Below are 13,612 nucleotides of genomic sequence, written 5' to 3' on the forward strand. Positions count from 1 at the left end.
TGCACCATATCATGAAAAATTTAAAAATTAGAAAATGATAGGCTTGGCAAACAAAAAGTTTCTAAAAGTCTAAAAGATTTCAACTTACCAAACTAGATTTTATATTTATGTATGTATATATATATGGTTGCTGGAAAAGTCATGACACATTTTTTGCATAGAAAAATACATCATGACTTTTCTGACAACCCAATACATGGACTAATGGCCAAAAATAAAAGAATATATCACCTTCATTTTAAGTAAAAACCATACATGTGAACATTTGTAAAAATTGCCCACATGAAGGCCAGCAGATGTCATGTTTGTTAAGGTGCTAGACTCCTACATTGCTGCTCATGGTTCAAGTCCCAGATCCAGCAACTTGAAAATCATGCAGGGCGCATTTGCATGTATTCCAAGAGGAGAATGGAAAGAAGTGATTGTGGTGTGGCCATCTTCCCTAGGGGATAATTTTTCACTTTCTCTCTCACTGTCTCTGTCTTTCTCTGGCAAATGCTTGCATCCTATAGCAACAACCTTTAAAAAAAAAGGAAAAAAGAAATGTTGGAAAGGGAAAAACAACAACTGTCTCTATTTGTAGATGATACTTTTAAAACATTCAGAACAATCTATTAAACTATGAAAACTAATAAAAGAGTTTGACAAAGTTGCTGGAAATACACGTTAATATAGAAAACAATAGCATTATTGTGTATAAGATAAAATAAAGAAAGAAAGAAACTAAGAATTTATTATTTTACCAGTCTGTGGCTTAGTGGATAGGACAGCTGGATCCCAAATAACCAATTTGTGGTTCAAGTCCCAGACCTGGAGACTTGAAAAATACACCAGGCATGTGTGCTTGTGTGCCTAAAATCCAAAAAGGAGAGGGAAATGAAGGATAAGGAATTTCAGTGTGGCCATTTCCCATTGGGGATTTCAGTGTGACCATTTCTCATTGGGAAAGCATTCTCTCTTTCTCTTTCTTTCCCTTTCTCTCTCTCTGGCAAGCATTCATGCCCTCTGACAAAATTAAAAACTAAAACAAAAAAATAAGAACATATTATTTAAAATTGCAGCAAAAATCATAAGGTACTTAAGAATGTATCTAATGAGGAATGTAAGATTTTTAAGGAGAAAAGGAAAAGACAGAAGTAAGTGAAGTCTTTGTTTATATGGTTATAAATGAGGGGTCTAAAAATTCTAAGATACAATTTCTTGCCAAATTAGTTTAAAAAGTGCCCAAAGGGATTTTTATGAATTTGACTGATTCTAAAAATATTTATTAAAACAAGTTTGAAGATAGACTAAATACTACATAGAATGAGAAGTGGAATTTGCTCTACTACAGTCTTACTATGAAATATTTGTACGAGTGTAAGATATTAACAAATGGATTTACAAACAGAAGGGTATAGAATAAGTTCCACTTATATGCAGAACTTGGAATATGATAGAGGTGGCATAATAAATCAGTGGGGAAAAGATAAACAAATAGTATGCATGCAATTGATTCTCATTTCTAAGAAAATTAAAATCAGATTTCATCCTCACCCCATACAGAAAAGTAAATTACAATAGACTTAATAGACTGATTACCTAAACCGAAGGGTGAGTATACTCACCAGAGAGGAAAAGTGAGAAATTACCCCATGGGGGGATGACCATACCACAATCCCTTTTCCATCATGTACCCACATGCATCCAGTATGTTTTTCAAGTCACCAGGTCTGGGACTCAAATCACAGTCCCCCATGTGGGATCCTGTGCCTTAACCACTATGCCACCTGTTGGCCCCATAAAGACCTAAATATGAATATTAAAACTTTAATAATTTTAGAAAAAAAAGTCATGTTGGTATTAAAAGAGACTTCTTAGAAAAGACAAAAATAAAATCATAGTGACAAAAATTTATAAATTTGACTATCTTAAAAATTAGAATTTTTGGGGACCAGCAGATGACATGATGGTTAAGGTGCTGGACACTCCAACATGGATGACCATGGATCAAGTCCTGGACCTGGTGGCTTGCTTCCTCACTCTCTCTCTCTCTCTTTCTGGTCAAATTAAAATAAATGAATGAATAAATAAAATTAAATAATTCTTTTTTAAAAAATAGAATTTTTATATGTACATATGCATAAGAGAATGAGAGAGAGATAGGCACACAGATGGATGGAAAACCATCCTTTGCAGAGTCTTGTCATGTTACAATGTCCTTTCTCAAGCCCTTCAGTTCCTCAGGATCTTGGGTGCCCCTGTACATATTTTCAAGTCAATCCAGGAATCTGAGCCCATGTTCAGCCATGTGGCTATCAACACCTCAGACCAATATGCTACTGGCTGTACCACCAAAGACAGGCCTTAATAAGTATTTTTTATCATAAAACTGAAAAAAATCCCGTAAACTGGGAGAAGGTATTACAATAAATATATAGTCAACACAGAATAAGTATTTGGTTATATAAAGAACACCTACCAATCAATAGGAAAACCAAATAGAAAACTAAACAAAGCATACAAATAGGCAATTCTTAGAAGAGGAAAGCAACTAAAGGTCAAGAAATTGATTCAACTTCACTAGATATTAAAGAAATGCCAATTTGATAGCAACAATATATTATTTCACATAGATGGACAAAACTGAAAGATCAGATAACCCCACAAGTGATCCAGAGGGTGAGGAAATTTTATACATCACTGATCAGAATGTAAGTTTGTTACAACCTCTTTGAAGAACAATTTGGTATTATCTAGTGAAGTTTTATGATGCATATACCCCACACTCTTTACATGTACTTTTAGAAATACACCTAGAGAAATAATCACACATGTGTATAAGAAAACATACATAAGGATTTCCATTACAGTAGCATAGAAGTGGAAAAATCTATTGCCCATAAAATGGGTAGACAAATAATGACAGAATGAATAAATTGGTCTACTCATATAAAATGACATGGCACTGGTTAAAATGAATGAATGAGGCTTACTTTTGTACAAGAAGGATAAATCTCAAAAAGTCAAAAAGCAAGCTGCAAAAGTACAAATGGCATACTTTTAAACTTTCATGATGGTGTGAAAGAAATATACCTTCAGTAGAAACCATGCCTCAAGTACCCATACCACCATTCTGTTTTTCACTTTAAGCTTTATGTCAGAAGATTTTTGCCTAACTGTAGACTAATGTACATGTTCTGAACACGTGTAAGGTAGACAAGCATAAGCTATGACAGTCACTGGGTTATTTTTAACGTACAATGGGATTTTTAGGATATAACCCCCATTGTAAGTTGAGGAACATCTGTATATACAGAATGATGTTATCTATATAAACTGAGAAATAATATTTGTTTTTAATGGATACATAATAACATACCAACCATTTTTTTTGGGGGGGGAGAGGTTTTCACTATAGGGCGCGTGCACTCGCCAGACAGACAGAGAGAGACATAGAGACAGAAAGCAAGAAATCACCCCCCAGGGGGGATGGTTACGCCGCAATCCCTTCTCCTCCATTCTCCTCTTGGGATCTTGGGCACGCACACACACGCGCCCAGCGTGAGTTTTAAGCTACCGGGTCCAAGAGGCAAACCATGGTCGACTACATGGGAGTCCAGCGACATAGCCATTACGCTAACTGCTGGTTCCCAATAACATACCAACCTTAAGACAATAGCTACCTTTGAAGAGGAAGCAAAGGGAAGGGATAGTGAGAGAAGGCTTTGGCTGCATCTGTAACATTCTTTTTCCTCCAAGTGTTTCCTAAAACAAACAAAGCAAAATATTACCATCTGTTAAATTATGTGTGTGAGGAAGAAGGACATGGTGAGGATCATTTTTCATATTTTCAGGTTATATTTGAAATTCTTCTTTTTTTTTTTAAGAATTATTTATATTTATTTGGGATCAGCCAGTGGCATAATGGTTCTGTCGCTAGACTCCCAGGTAGTCTATCATGGTTTGAGTCCCAGATCTGGTGGTTTAAACCTTATGTCAGGTGCACGTGCATGTGTGCCCAAAATCCCAAGAGGAAAATGGAGGAGAAGGGATTGCAGCATGGCTTTTCTCCCTGGGGGTGTCGGGGGGTGATTTCTCTTTCTCTCTCTCTCTCTAGCAAGCACACACATCCTACAGAAAAAAAAATCTCTGCCTTAAAAAGAAAGAAAGAAAAGAAATGATTACTTATTTAATTTTATTTATTACTTTAAAACTTGCTATAGGGCATGTGCACTCCTGAGAGACACACACAGAGAGAGAGAGAGCAAGTGAGCAAGTGAGGAGAAAGAGAGAAAGTGAAAAAGTAAGCTGCTAGGTTTGAGACTTGAACCATGGTCATCCAGGTGAGAGTACAACACCTTGGCCACCACACCACCTGCTGGTCCCTTGGTTACTATTTTTTAAAGAAAAATGGGAAATTAGTATCACTTACCACAAATAGAATCTACATATGAATACATATTTAAATAAACACATCACCAAAATTTTAAAAATTTGTTAGTGTTATGCTTCAATTAGTTCCCATACTCTTTAGGAAAAAGCAAGTCAAAGTGGTACAAATTAGTAAATGCAGGGGCAGCTGGTGGCATGTGGTTAAGGCAGCTGAACCCCACAGGGCCAACTGCGAGGTGTGAGTTTGCCCTGGTGGTTTGAAAAACATGCCACATACACATGCACACGTGTGTGTGTGTGTGTGTGTGTGTGTGTGTGTGTGTGTCCAAAATCCCAAGAGGAGAATAGAAAAAGGATTGCAGCATGGCCGTGCCCCTGGGGGGTGCTTTCCCTTTCCCTTTCTCTCACTATCTCTCTCCAATGAGCGCACATGCCCTGCACAAAATTAAAAAACAAAACAACAACAACAAACTTAGCAAGTGCAACCAAGTGTCAATCCAGCCACTTTCAGAAAGCCCTCTTGCCCTGCAGAGTGTGGTGACTACAGTGTGTCACCATTCTTCCCTCATTCCAGCTGCTCCCACTCATTGCTGAAGGGCTTCCCATTGTCCAAGGCTTCTGTCAGCACTGTCTTACATAACTGCATCCAGACAGTGAGGCTGAGCATTGTCAGATGTGTACAGTGATGCTCTGAATCAGCAAGACCAGATTAAGTCATGCTCATTATCTTCCGCTGAGAAGGTGGAGGACATTGTAGTACACCCAGTGACATAAATGATATGTGAAACATCTCTCCTCAATGTCACATAAACAGAGTACTACTTTAAGTGAACAACCCATTGCTTAAAATACTTATAAAAATTGAAATGAAGTTATTTAATAGCAAACTAATACGTGTTGGGGAAAGTCATGAAACATTTTTACATAAAAAACAAGTCATGACTTTCCCCACATCCTAATAAGTATTTATGGACATATTTTTCCAATTTTCTTCTTCTCTTTTTTTTAAGAATTATTTCATGTGTTATCATTATTATTTGTTTAATTTGACCAGAGGGAGACAGAGAGAGAGAAAGGGAAAGTAGAAAAGCCAGCCTCCAGGTCTGGGACTCGAACTTCAGTTGGCCATGTGGGAGCCCAGTGACTTAACACCATGCCACCTCCCAGGCCCAATGTCTTTTTTTTTTTTTTTTTGGAGAGATTTTCACGGTAGGGCCCGTGCGCTCGCAGACAGAAAGAGAGACAGAGAGAGACATTAGAGACAGAAAGCGAAAATCACCCCCCAGGGGGGATGGTCACGCTGCAATCCCTTCTCCTCCATTCTCCTCTCGGGATCTTGGGCACGCACGCACACGCGCCCGGCGTGAGTTTCAAGCCACCGGGTCCGGGACACGAATCGCGGTCGACTACGTGGCAATCCAGCAACATAGCCATTACGCTAACTGCTGGTTCCCCCAGGCCCAATGTCTTTTCAATCTTCTGTCAGTTGATATTAACTTTGTATGTATCTCTCACATAATTCTACATGTTGTGTAGCTCTGAGGAGAGGTATAGAACAGACATTAAGTCCAAATGCCCAGCTTTGAACTATCATCTATTAGGTGCCTGATAGGCAGATAACCCTGAGCAGATAACTTAACCTCACTGTGCCTACATCAACTGATCTGTAAAACGGGAACGATGATAGTCCTTCTTTTACAGTCAGTGAAAAAACGTTAAATACAAGCACTGAAAACTGCCTGATACCTAGTGCTTTATAAATGTCGGCTCCTTTTATAACATAATATAGACTGCTTTTGATTCCTCATTTTCATGTAAACCATATTTCCTTCTGCTAATGTAAATGCTTTAGACAGTGCATTAAATCTTTGCAGCAATAATATTATTTGTAACAATAAAGTTACATCATTAACGAATATTAGAATCACTGATTTCACATACGATTAGTAGATATACAAAAAGGAAATTTGTCTACTATTTCCTAAGGATACTACTAGGTATTTATGTTTAGCAATAGCGATCTGGAGATAGTGTGAATCAACTTGATTACTGTAAATATCTGTGCTCTTATTCACTGTGTTTGAGTAGATTGTATCTTTATCTGACTAAACCCTTTACTGAGTCATTCTTTCTTAGATGGAATGTTATTTTTAGTACTGGATCATTATTCTCCTTCCTTATCTAGGATTATATCTCCCTGGTACACACAAGGGCAAATGCGAAGAGCTCTTCTGTTGCATTATTCAGAATTTCTGAAGCTGAAGTGGGTTTATATTAAATACAATTGAAATTAGATTTTTTTAAAAAGCAAGAGGATGCAGTGTCTGTGTAGACAAGATTTCCTGCAGGGGAAAAGAATTTCACATTTTTATGTCTTTGAATTATTCTAACAGTGAAAGCACCTGATTTTTACTCAGACAAAAAGATGTTCATCTCCTATCTCAATTGTTAATTCCTTTAGCTCTCAGTCATCTTTTCTGTGGTTCATGATGTAAATCTAACTTGAGATTCAAATAATGCATTATCATTTTTCCTTTTATTTTCCTAGATAATTTAGATGTGTTCACTTTTTAATTTAAATGTTAAGGCTTTAGAGTTTGTGATGAAACATGTAAGAGTGAAGAATGCAGGAAAGAACAATCAGCAAAAGTAATATTTTACAAGTTCAGAGCTTTGAAGAGGGGATTGCAATAGAGGATTTCCCCCTTCCCATAGGCAATGGGGATGAGCTCTTACACCCCTCTATCAGTTAGCCAATGACTACAGGTCACCACTAGCCACCCACTGACGACGTTGCATTATTTCTTACACTTTCTCATTTCCAATCGTCTCTGTTCCCATTTCTCCTCAGTTACTGACCTACCACAAGTAAAGTTGTCTAACTAATATGATTTTGAACCCTAAAATAACTGTCAGAGCCACCTTCCTACCACTCTGTCCTCTGTCTCCTACCAAAGCTCCCTTCTCCTTCATGATGACCTCTAGTCCCTCCCTTCACTACTCCATGCTTCTGTTTAGTCCTCTCAGAATCCCTTCCACAGCCAGCCTGGACCACATGACCAATCTTGTCACTCAAGCTCTCTCCTGGCATTCAAGCCACACATCCTGACCATTTCATACCTGTGCTTCATTTGCATACACTGTTTGTTTTAAATGGAATGTCAGTTTCAACTTCTTTCCCGACAGATTCTCACCTTCCACAGGCTATCTAAAACGTCACTCTGGGGCCAGCCCATAGGAGAGTGGTGTGCTGTGCACTGGAAGCCAAATCCCGTATGACTGAACATGGTTCCAATCCCAGCCCTGGTGACTTAATAAACATGCTGGGTGTATGTATGAGGGTGCCTAAAATCCTGATGGAAAGGAAAAAATAGAGAAAAAAGGATTGCAGCATGACAATATCATTGAAGCAGTGATTCCCTGGCCCCTCTCTTTTTCTCTGTGGGAAGTTCTGATGTCCTCTAGCAAAAATAAATGAAATAACAATAAAAATTTAAGACTCAAAAAAGGTTTTAAGAGCGGACCCCATAGTCTAGTGGTTAAGGGAACTTGAGCTCACATGGGTGACAAAGTTTTGAATCCTGGTCCTGGCTGCCTGAAAACAGGTGTGTGTGTGTGTGTATGTGTGTGTGTGTGTGTGTGTGTGTGTGTGTATACCCTAAATCTCCACAGGATGGAGAAATAGAGAAGGGATGACAGTATGACCACGCCCCACTGTGGGAGTGCTTTCAGTGTGTGCATATCTCTGCTGAGTGCATTCTCTCTGGCAATTAAAAAAGGTTTTGGGACCAGCAGTTGGGCTAATGGCTGACGCTGGACTCCCATGTAGTCGACCACAGTTTGAGTCCCAGACCCGGTGGCTTAAACTCATGCTGGGCGCATGAACATGCATGCCCAAGATACCGAGGGGAGAATGGAGGAGAAGGGATTGAGGTGTCGCCATCCCCTCTGGGGAGTGATTTCTCACTTTCTCTCTCTCTGTCTCTCTCTGTCTTTCTGGTGAGAGCACACACCCAAAAAAAAAAAAAAAAAAAAAAAAAAAAAAAAGAAAAAGAAAAAGAAAAAACCTCTCAAAACAAACCAAAAAAAGATGTCTTCATTCCATGTAGCCAGGGGAATGTGCTAACTGAGATCATTTGTTGTTTGGAACTTCCCATTACCCCTTTTACCTTTCTCATCCTTTCAAAATTTATTTTCTGTCTTTGAATGCATTTTAATTAATGGGAGCAATTATTATCCCACATATATATTATTACATGTAATAAATAAATAAAAATAATGGTTTTCCCATTAGTTTTCCCCATTTAATCATGTAGATAGATAACAAAACTCAAAGTAGAAATTAGATACTAAAAGTGTCTGGTGTTACTAAATTGATTGAATAATTTGAATTTAATTACCCAAGATAATTTAAATTGGCTTTTAAATTAAAATGTTTAACTTTTAAAATAAATATAATGCTTTAAATTTTAAATGAAATATTTTCTGATTAATTTTTAATTTAGAAAAGTGGACAGTTCTGATAGCTTTTCAGGAGGAAAAAACTAGAGCCACTTGTTCGCTGTAGTGTTTCAATGAGACAGCAAATCCTCAATGCCTTTCCTTTGAAATGTGTCAGGTATGGCTCTCCTAATCAGAGATTCCTCCCAGTGTGGTAATGACATCGAGATGCTGAGATATATGTGTGTGTGTGTGTGTCTGTGTGTGTGTGAGGAGGTGAAGAGCTGTAAAAGTGACTCCTTCCATCCCACTTGCCTCATCTATAAACTCACGATAATGTTTTGATAATTGTGGAGTGTTATATAAATGTATGAGAAACATTATTGTAGAAGATAAAATTCCATTTCTTTATTTTCTTTAAATCTTATAAAATTGACTGTGAGCCTCTATCCCACAAGGCAAGTTATTATTGGTACTCTCTGTGTCCCCCCAAGGTATTAGGATGGTTCTGAGGAGGAGGAGAAAGAAGGTTTAGGCAGGGAAAATTTTTCAAGGAATTTTATTTCTCTGTTTCTAGGTGTGTGTTGATTATCTTAGAGACGTCTGTGTCCATGTCCTCGTGTTGTCTTGGAATTGTTTGTCCTGAGTCTTATGGACCAGGCTCAGACAAGCGAATCACTGTCATCCAGGGACAAGAACCTGGTGCCTAAGATGCTGCCTCTAGGAGAGACCAGGCAACTCCCACCAGCTATTTTCAGAACCTCCCCTGTGTTTCCCCAACTAGGAACATCTCTCTGCATCCTACCATCAGAACCATCTCTTTGTCTCCTCCACTTTCCAGACCCTCTCTCTTTGACAAAAGACAGGGAAAAGGTCCTTTTTGGGGCAGCTTCTACCTTATCTACCAATGCCCCAGAACTAAGGAATAATACCAACTGGTTTTCAAAGGCAGAGGTTAAAAAAATAAGTAGAGCAAAATGCAAACAAATAGGCCAGCACATTTTGTCAGCACATTATTTTTCAAATGTAAAATACCGAAATAATATTTTTCTATTGTTTTGTTGGTCCACATATAGTAAGAAAGCAAGCAACAAAAAACTCCACCGATGAAGGAGATCAACTATATAGGATGGGCACCAAGATTCTCCAGCAGTCAAAAAGCCAAAAACAAAAAGCAGAGTAAGTCTTATTTAGTTACTTTAGCCAAGTTAAATGTCCCTGTTAAAAAAAAATCCAAAATCTAGTGTATCATTTGTTAAAAGCTTACTGGGCCAACAAATAAGCTTATGGGCACATAAACTTTTGTTTTTAAAAGAATCAGATGGTATTTAAGGAATCTCACAAATAATCATCCGAACAAATAAGGAAAATATATGAGGATGGCATCCTTACCCATTAAATACAATGCAAAATTAAGGCATTGATCTGAGCATTCAAGCAAAAATTTTATTTTGACTTCAATGTATTAGACCTTTCAGGTGAAGTAAACTGTGTTATTTTAACTGGAGCAGCTGCTGTTTTAGAATGCTTTATTCTGTCTAACTGAGCATCTGTATGGCACCTTATTGTTTTCAAAGTACATTCATGTATGTGATTCCATTGTATTCTCAGAGCAGTCTTATGAAGTAAGAAGAGCTTCCTTTTCCCCCTTTAAAAAATTGATAACAGAGGTTCAAAGACGTGAAAGGGAGGTGACCACAGATGCACAGCTGAGAGATGACCAAGCTGTGGCTGTGTGGTCTCACCCTGTATGCATTCTTTCTCTTTTTGCTTGTCTGCCTCATCTAAAGGTAGACAGAACCTCTGCCCTTGCCTCCACAGTAGAGGGACACCACTTGAGGTCAGCTCTCATGGCTGAAGTTAAAATCTTGAGATCAAATTCCAGCTCTATCACTTATTGGCTGTGGTGTTCTGAGAAAGTTGCTAACCCTCTTTGTGCCCTGAATAACACGTCTCTGCCTGACGTGTAGGAGCCAGGAGATGTGTTTATTTTTATCTCTAGTCCCTTAACTAGTAAGTAGAAGGTCTAGGGTGAAGAAAGCAAGTGTGTTTTGAAAGAATAATAGAAAGAATGAAAAGAAGGAAGGGCCTTTCACCCCTAAAAAAAAGGCCTCCCTGTTTTCACAGAGAATAGACAGACCAGCCCTAGAGAAGCATTCCAGGGTTGTGATAGCCAGCCCCCGGGCAGAACAACAGCTGAGTCCATGAAGTCTTTCTTAGTACTCAAAGCCTCTGAGAAGAGCTTAAAAGTGTGGAGGATGAGGGACACTCAGCTAGGATCCTGGTTACAACATCAGTAGGTTTTACTTATCAAGCACCTACTTTGTGCTAGCTGTTGCTCTAAGTATGTTATGTGTACAATTATTATATTGCTCACAATGACACTGTGAGACATAGATTATTATCCCAAATTACAGAGAAAGTCATAGAGAATAAAAAAAGATTATGTAATTCTTCCAAAGTGACAACAAGGAGGTTATCTCTTTCTTTGGGGAAAGTTGAATTAGAAGCTCTTTATAAAAGCAAAGAATTTGAGTCCCAGACCTGGTGGCTTGAGAATCATGCCAGGCAAGTGTGCGAGTGAGCCCAGAGTTCTGGGAGGAGAATGCAGGAAAAGGAATTGGGTGTGACCATCTCCCTTGGGGGTGATTTCTCGCTTTCTCTCTCTCTCTCTGTCTCTCCGACAGCCACACACAACCTATAGCAAAAATCTCTCTCTAAAAAAAGCAAAGGAAACCATCCCTGGCAAAACTCTTACTTTACACTGAATACCCCTGGGGGCTGTCAAGATGAGGATGGGGTAAAATCAACCCTCCAAAATACAATTCAGCCTAGTAGGGAAGTCATCTCACTAAGAAGTCCACTTAGTGCGTGAGTATGAACAAGGCATTCTCAACACTGTCTAGCAAGGTGAGTGAACATGATGTTCTGAGAAGGAGCCAGTACCTGAGATTCTGAGGCTCCCTGGATGTGTACTATCAAGTCCAGGCAAACCTGGATTCAACCTGATGGGATAAAATCACCCTTAGAAAGTCCCAAGTAACTATCCACTTAATCTTGAAGGGAGCATTCCTCTCTGGCTTAAAGAACAGGGAGAAAATTCAGTCTTAGCAGGAGACCAACCATTATCTTGGGAACTTCCTGCCTGAATGCAACCTCAGGCTATGCTTGCCCATACTGTCCTGTTCCAGTCTTAGCCCAAAGGCGATAGAAGAGTAGCTTGTTTTCACAGTAGTAGAGATAAACAAGTACATAAAGCTGAATTTCCTGACCCTCCTGAGTTGGTAGCAACACAGAACTAAGACCAAATCTTCTACCAGGAGATCCCAGGAGTTTGTAGGCAAACCAGGGGAAGTCCTGTCTGTTATCAGGATGGCCTGTTCTCTCCTTAAGCAAGTCACACTTGTATACCCATAACTACTATTCAAGTAGTTGGAGGGGAAAACGAATGCACACCATACTGACCAAAGGGGAATCATTTTATTCCTATTCATTCCTTTATTCTATGCCTTCTATGTTTTTCTACTTCCAGAGAGATGAAGGAATCAGATAGAAATGATATTAAATAGATCTTCTGGCTCATCCACATCCACATCCTGGATCAATGAATTCAGTCAGTCATTCAGTCTCTTATGTATGAATGAGGAAAATCATTGAACAAGTAACAACAGCTGAGTCCATGAAGTCTTTCTTAGTACTCAAAGCCTCTGAGAAGAGCTTAAAAGTGTGGAGGATGAGGGACACTCAGCTAGGATCCTGGTTACAACATCAGTAGGTTTTACTTATCAAGCACCTACTTTGTGCTAGCTGTTGCTCTAAGTATGTTATGTGTACAATTATTATATTGCTCACAATGACACTGTGAGACATAGATTATTATCCCAAATTACAGAGAAAGTCATAGAGAATAAAAAAAGATTATGTAATTCTTCCAAAGTGACAACAAGGAGGTTATCTCTTTCTTTGGGGAAAGTTGAATTAGAAGCTCTTTATAAAAGCAAAGAATTTGAGTCCCAGACCTGGTGGCTTGAGAATCATGCCAGGCAAGTGTGCGAGTGAGCCCAGAGTTCTGGGAGGAGAATGCAGGAAAAGGAATTGGGTGTGACCATCTCCCTTGGGGGTGATTTCTCGCTTTCTCTCTCTCTCTCTGTCTCTCCGACAGCCACACACAACCTATAGCAAAAATCTCTCTCTAAAAAAAGCAAAGGAAACCATCCCTGGCAAAACTCTTACTTTACACTGAATACCCCTGGGGGCTGTCAAGATGAGGATGGGGTAAAATCAACCCTCCAAAATACAATTCAGCCTAGTAGGGAAGTCATCTCACTAAGAAGTCCACTTAGTGCGTGAGTATGAACAAGGCATTCTCAACACTGTCTAGCAAGGTGAGTGAACATGATGTTCTGAGAAGGAGCCAGTACCTGAGATTCTGAGGCTCCCTGGATGTGTACTATCAAGTCCAGGCAAACCTGGATTCAACCTGATGGGATAAAATCACCCTTAGAAAGTCCCAAGTAACTATCCACTTAATCTTGAAGGGAGCATTCCTCTCTGGCTTAAAGAACAGGGAGAAAATTCAGTCTTAGCAGGAGACCAACCATTATCTTGGGAACTTCCTGCCTGAATGCAACCTCAGGCTATGCTTGCCCATACTGTCCTGTTCCAGTCTTAGCCCAAAGGCGATAGAAGAGTAGCTTGTTTTCACAGTAGTAGAGATAAACAAGTACATAAAGCTGAATTTCCTGACCCTCCTGAGTTGGTAGCAACACAGAACTAAGACCAAATCTTCTACCAGGAG

General features: G+C 39.1%; 1 protein-coding gene across 2 annotated transcripts in view; it reads left to right on the forward strand.

The window, feature by feature from the left end:
* SEL1L2 (SEL1L2 adaptor subunit of SYVN1 ubiquitin ligase) overlaps positions 1 to 13,612 on the forward strand; it is a 101,072-nt gene that overhangs the window by 25,946 nt on the left and 61,514 nt on the right. For both annotated transcript variants that reach the window (XM_027770018.1, XM_027770017.1), the window contains one exon: positions 9,891 to 9,993. In XM_027770018.1, coding sequence (XP_027625819.1) covers positions 9,944 to 9,993 — 50 coding nt within the window. In that variant the 5' untranslated portion in view covers positions 9,891 to 9,943. The remainder of the gene's footprint in view (positions 1 to 9,890; positions 9,994 to 13,612) is intronic.

The sequence above is a fragment of the Tupaia chinensis genome, unplaced genomic scaffold, assembly GCF_000334495.1.
Source record: "Tupaia chinensis unplaced genomic scaffold, TupChi_1.0 Scaffold000101_1, whole genome shotgun sequence".
Lineage (NCBI taxonomy): Eukaryota > Metazoa > Chordata > Mammalia > Scandentia > Tupaiidae > Tupaia > Tupaia belangeri.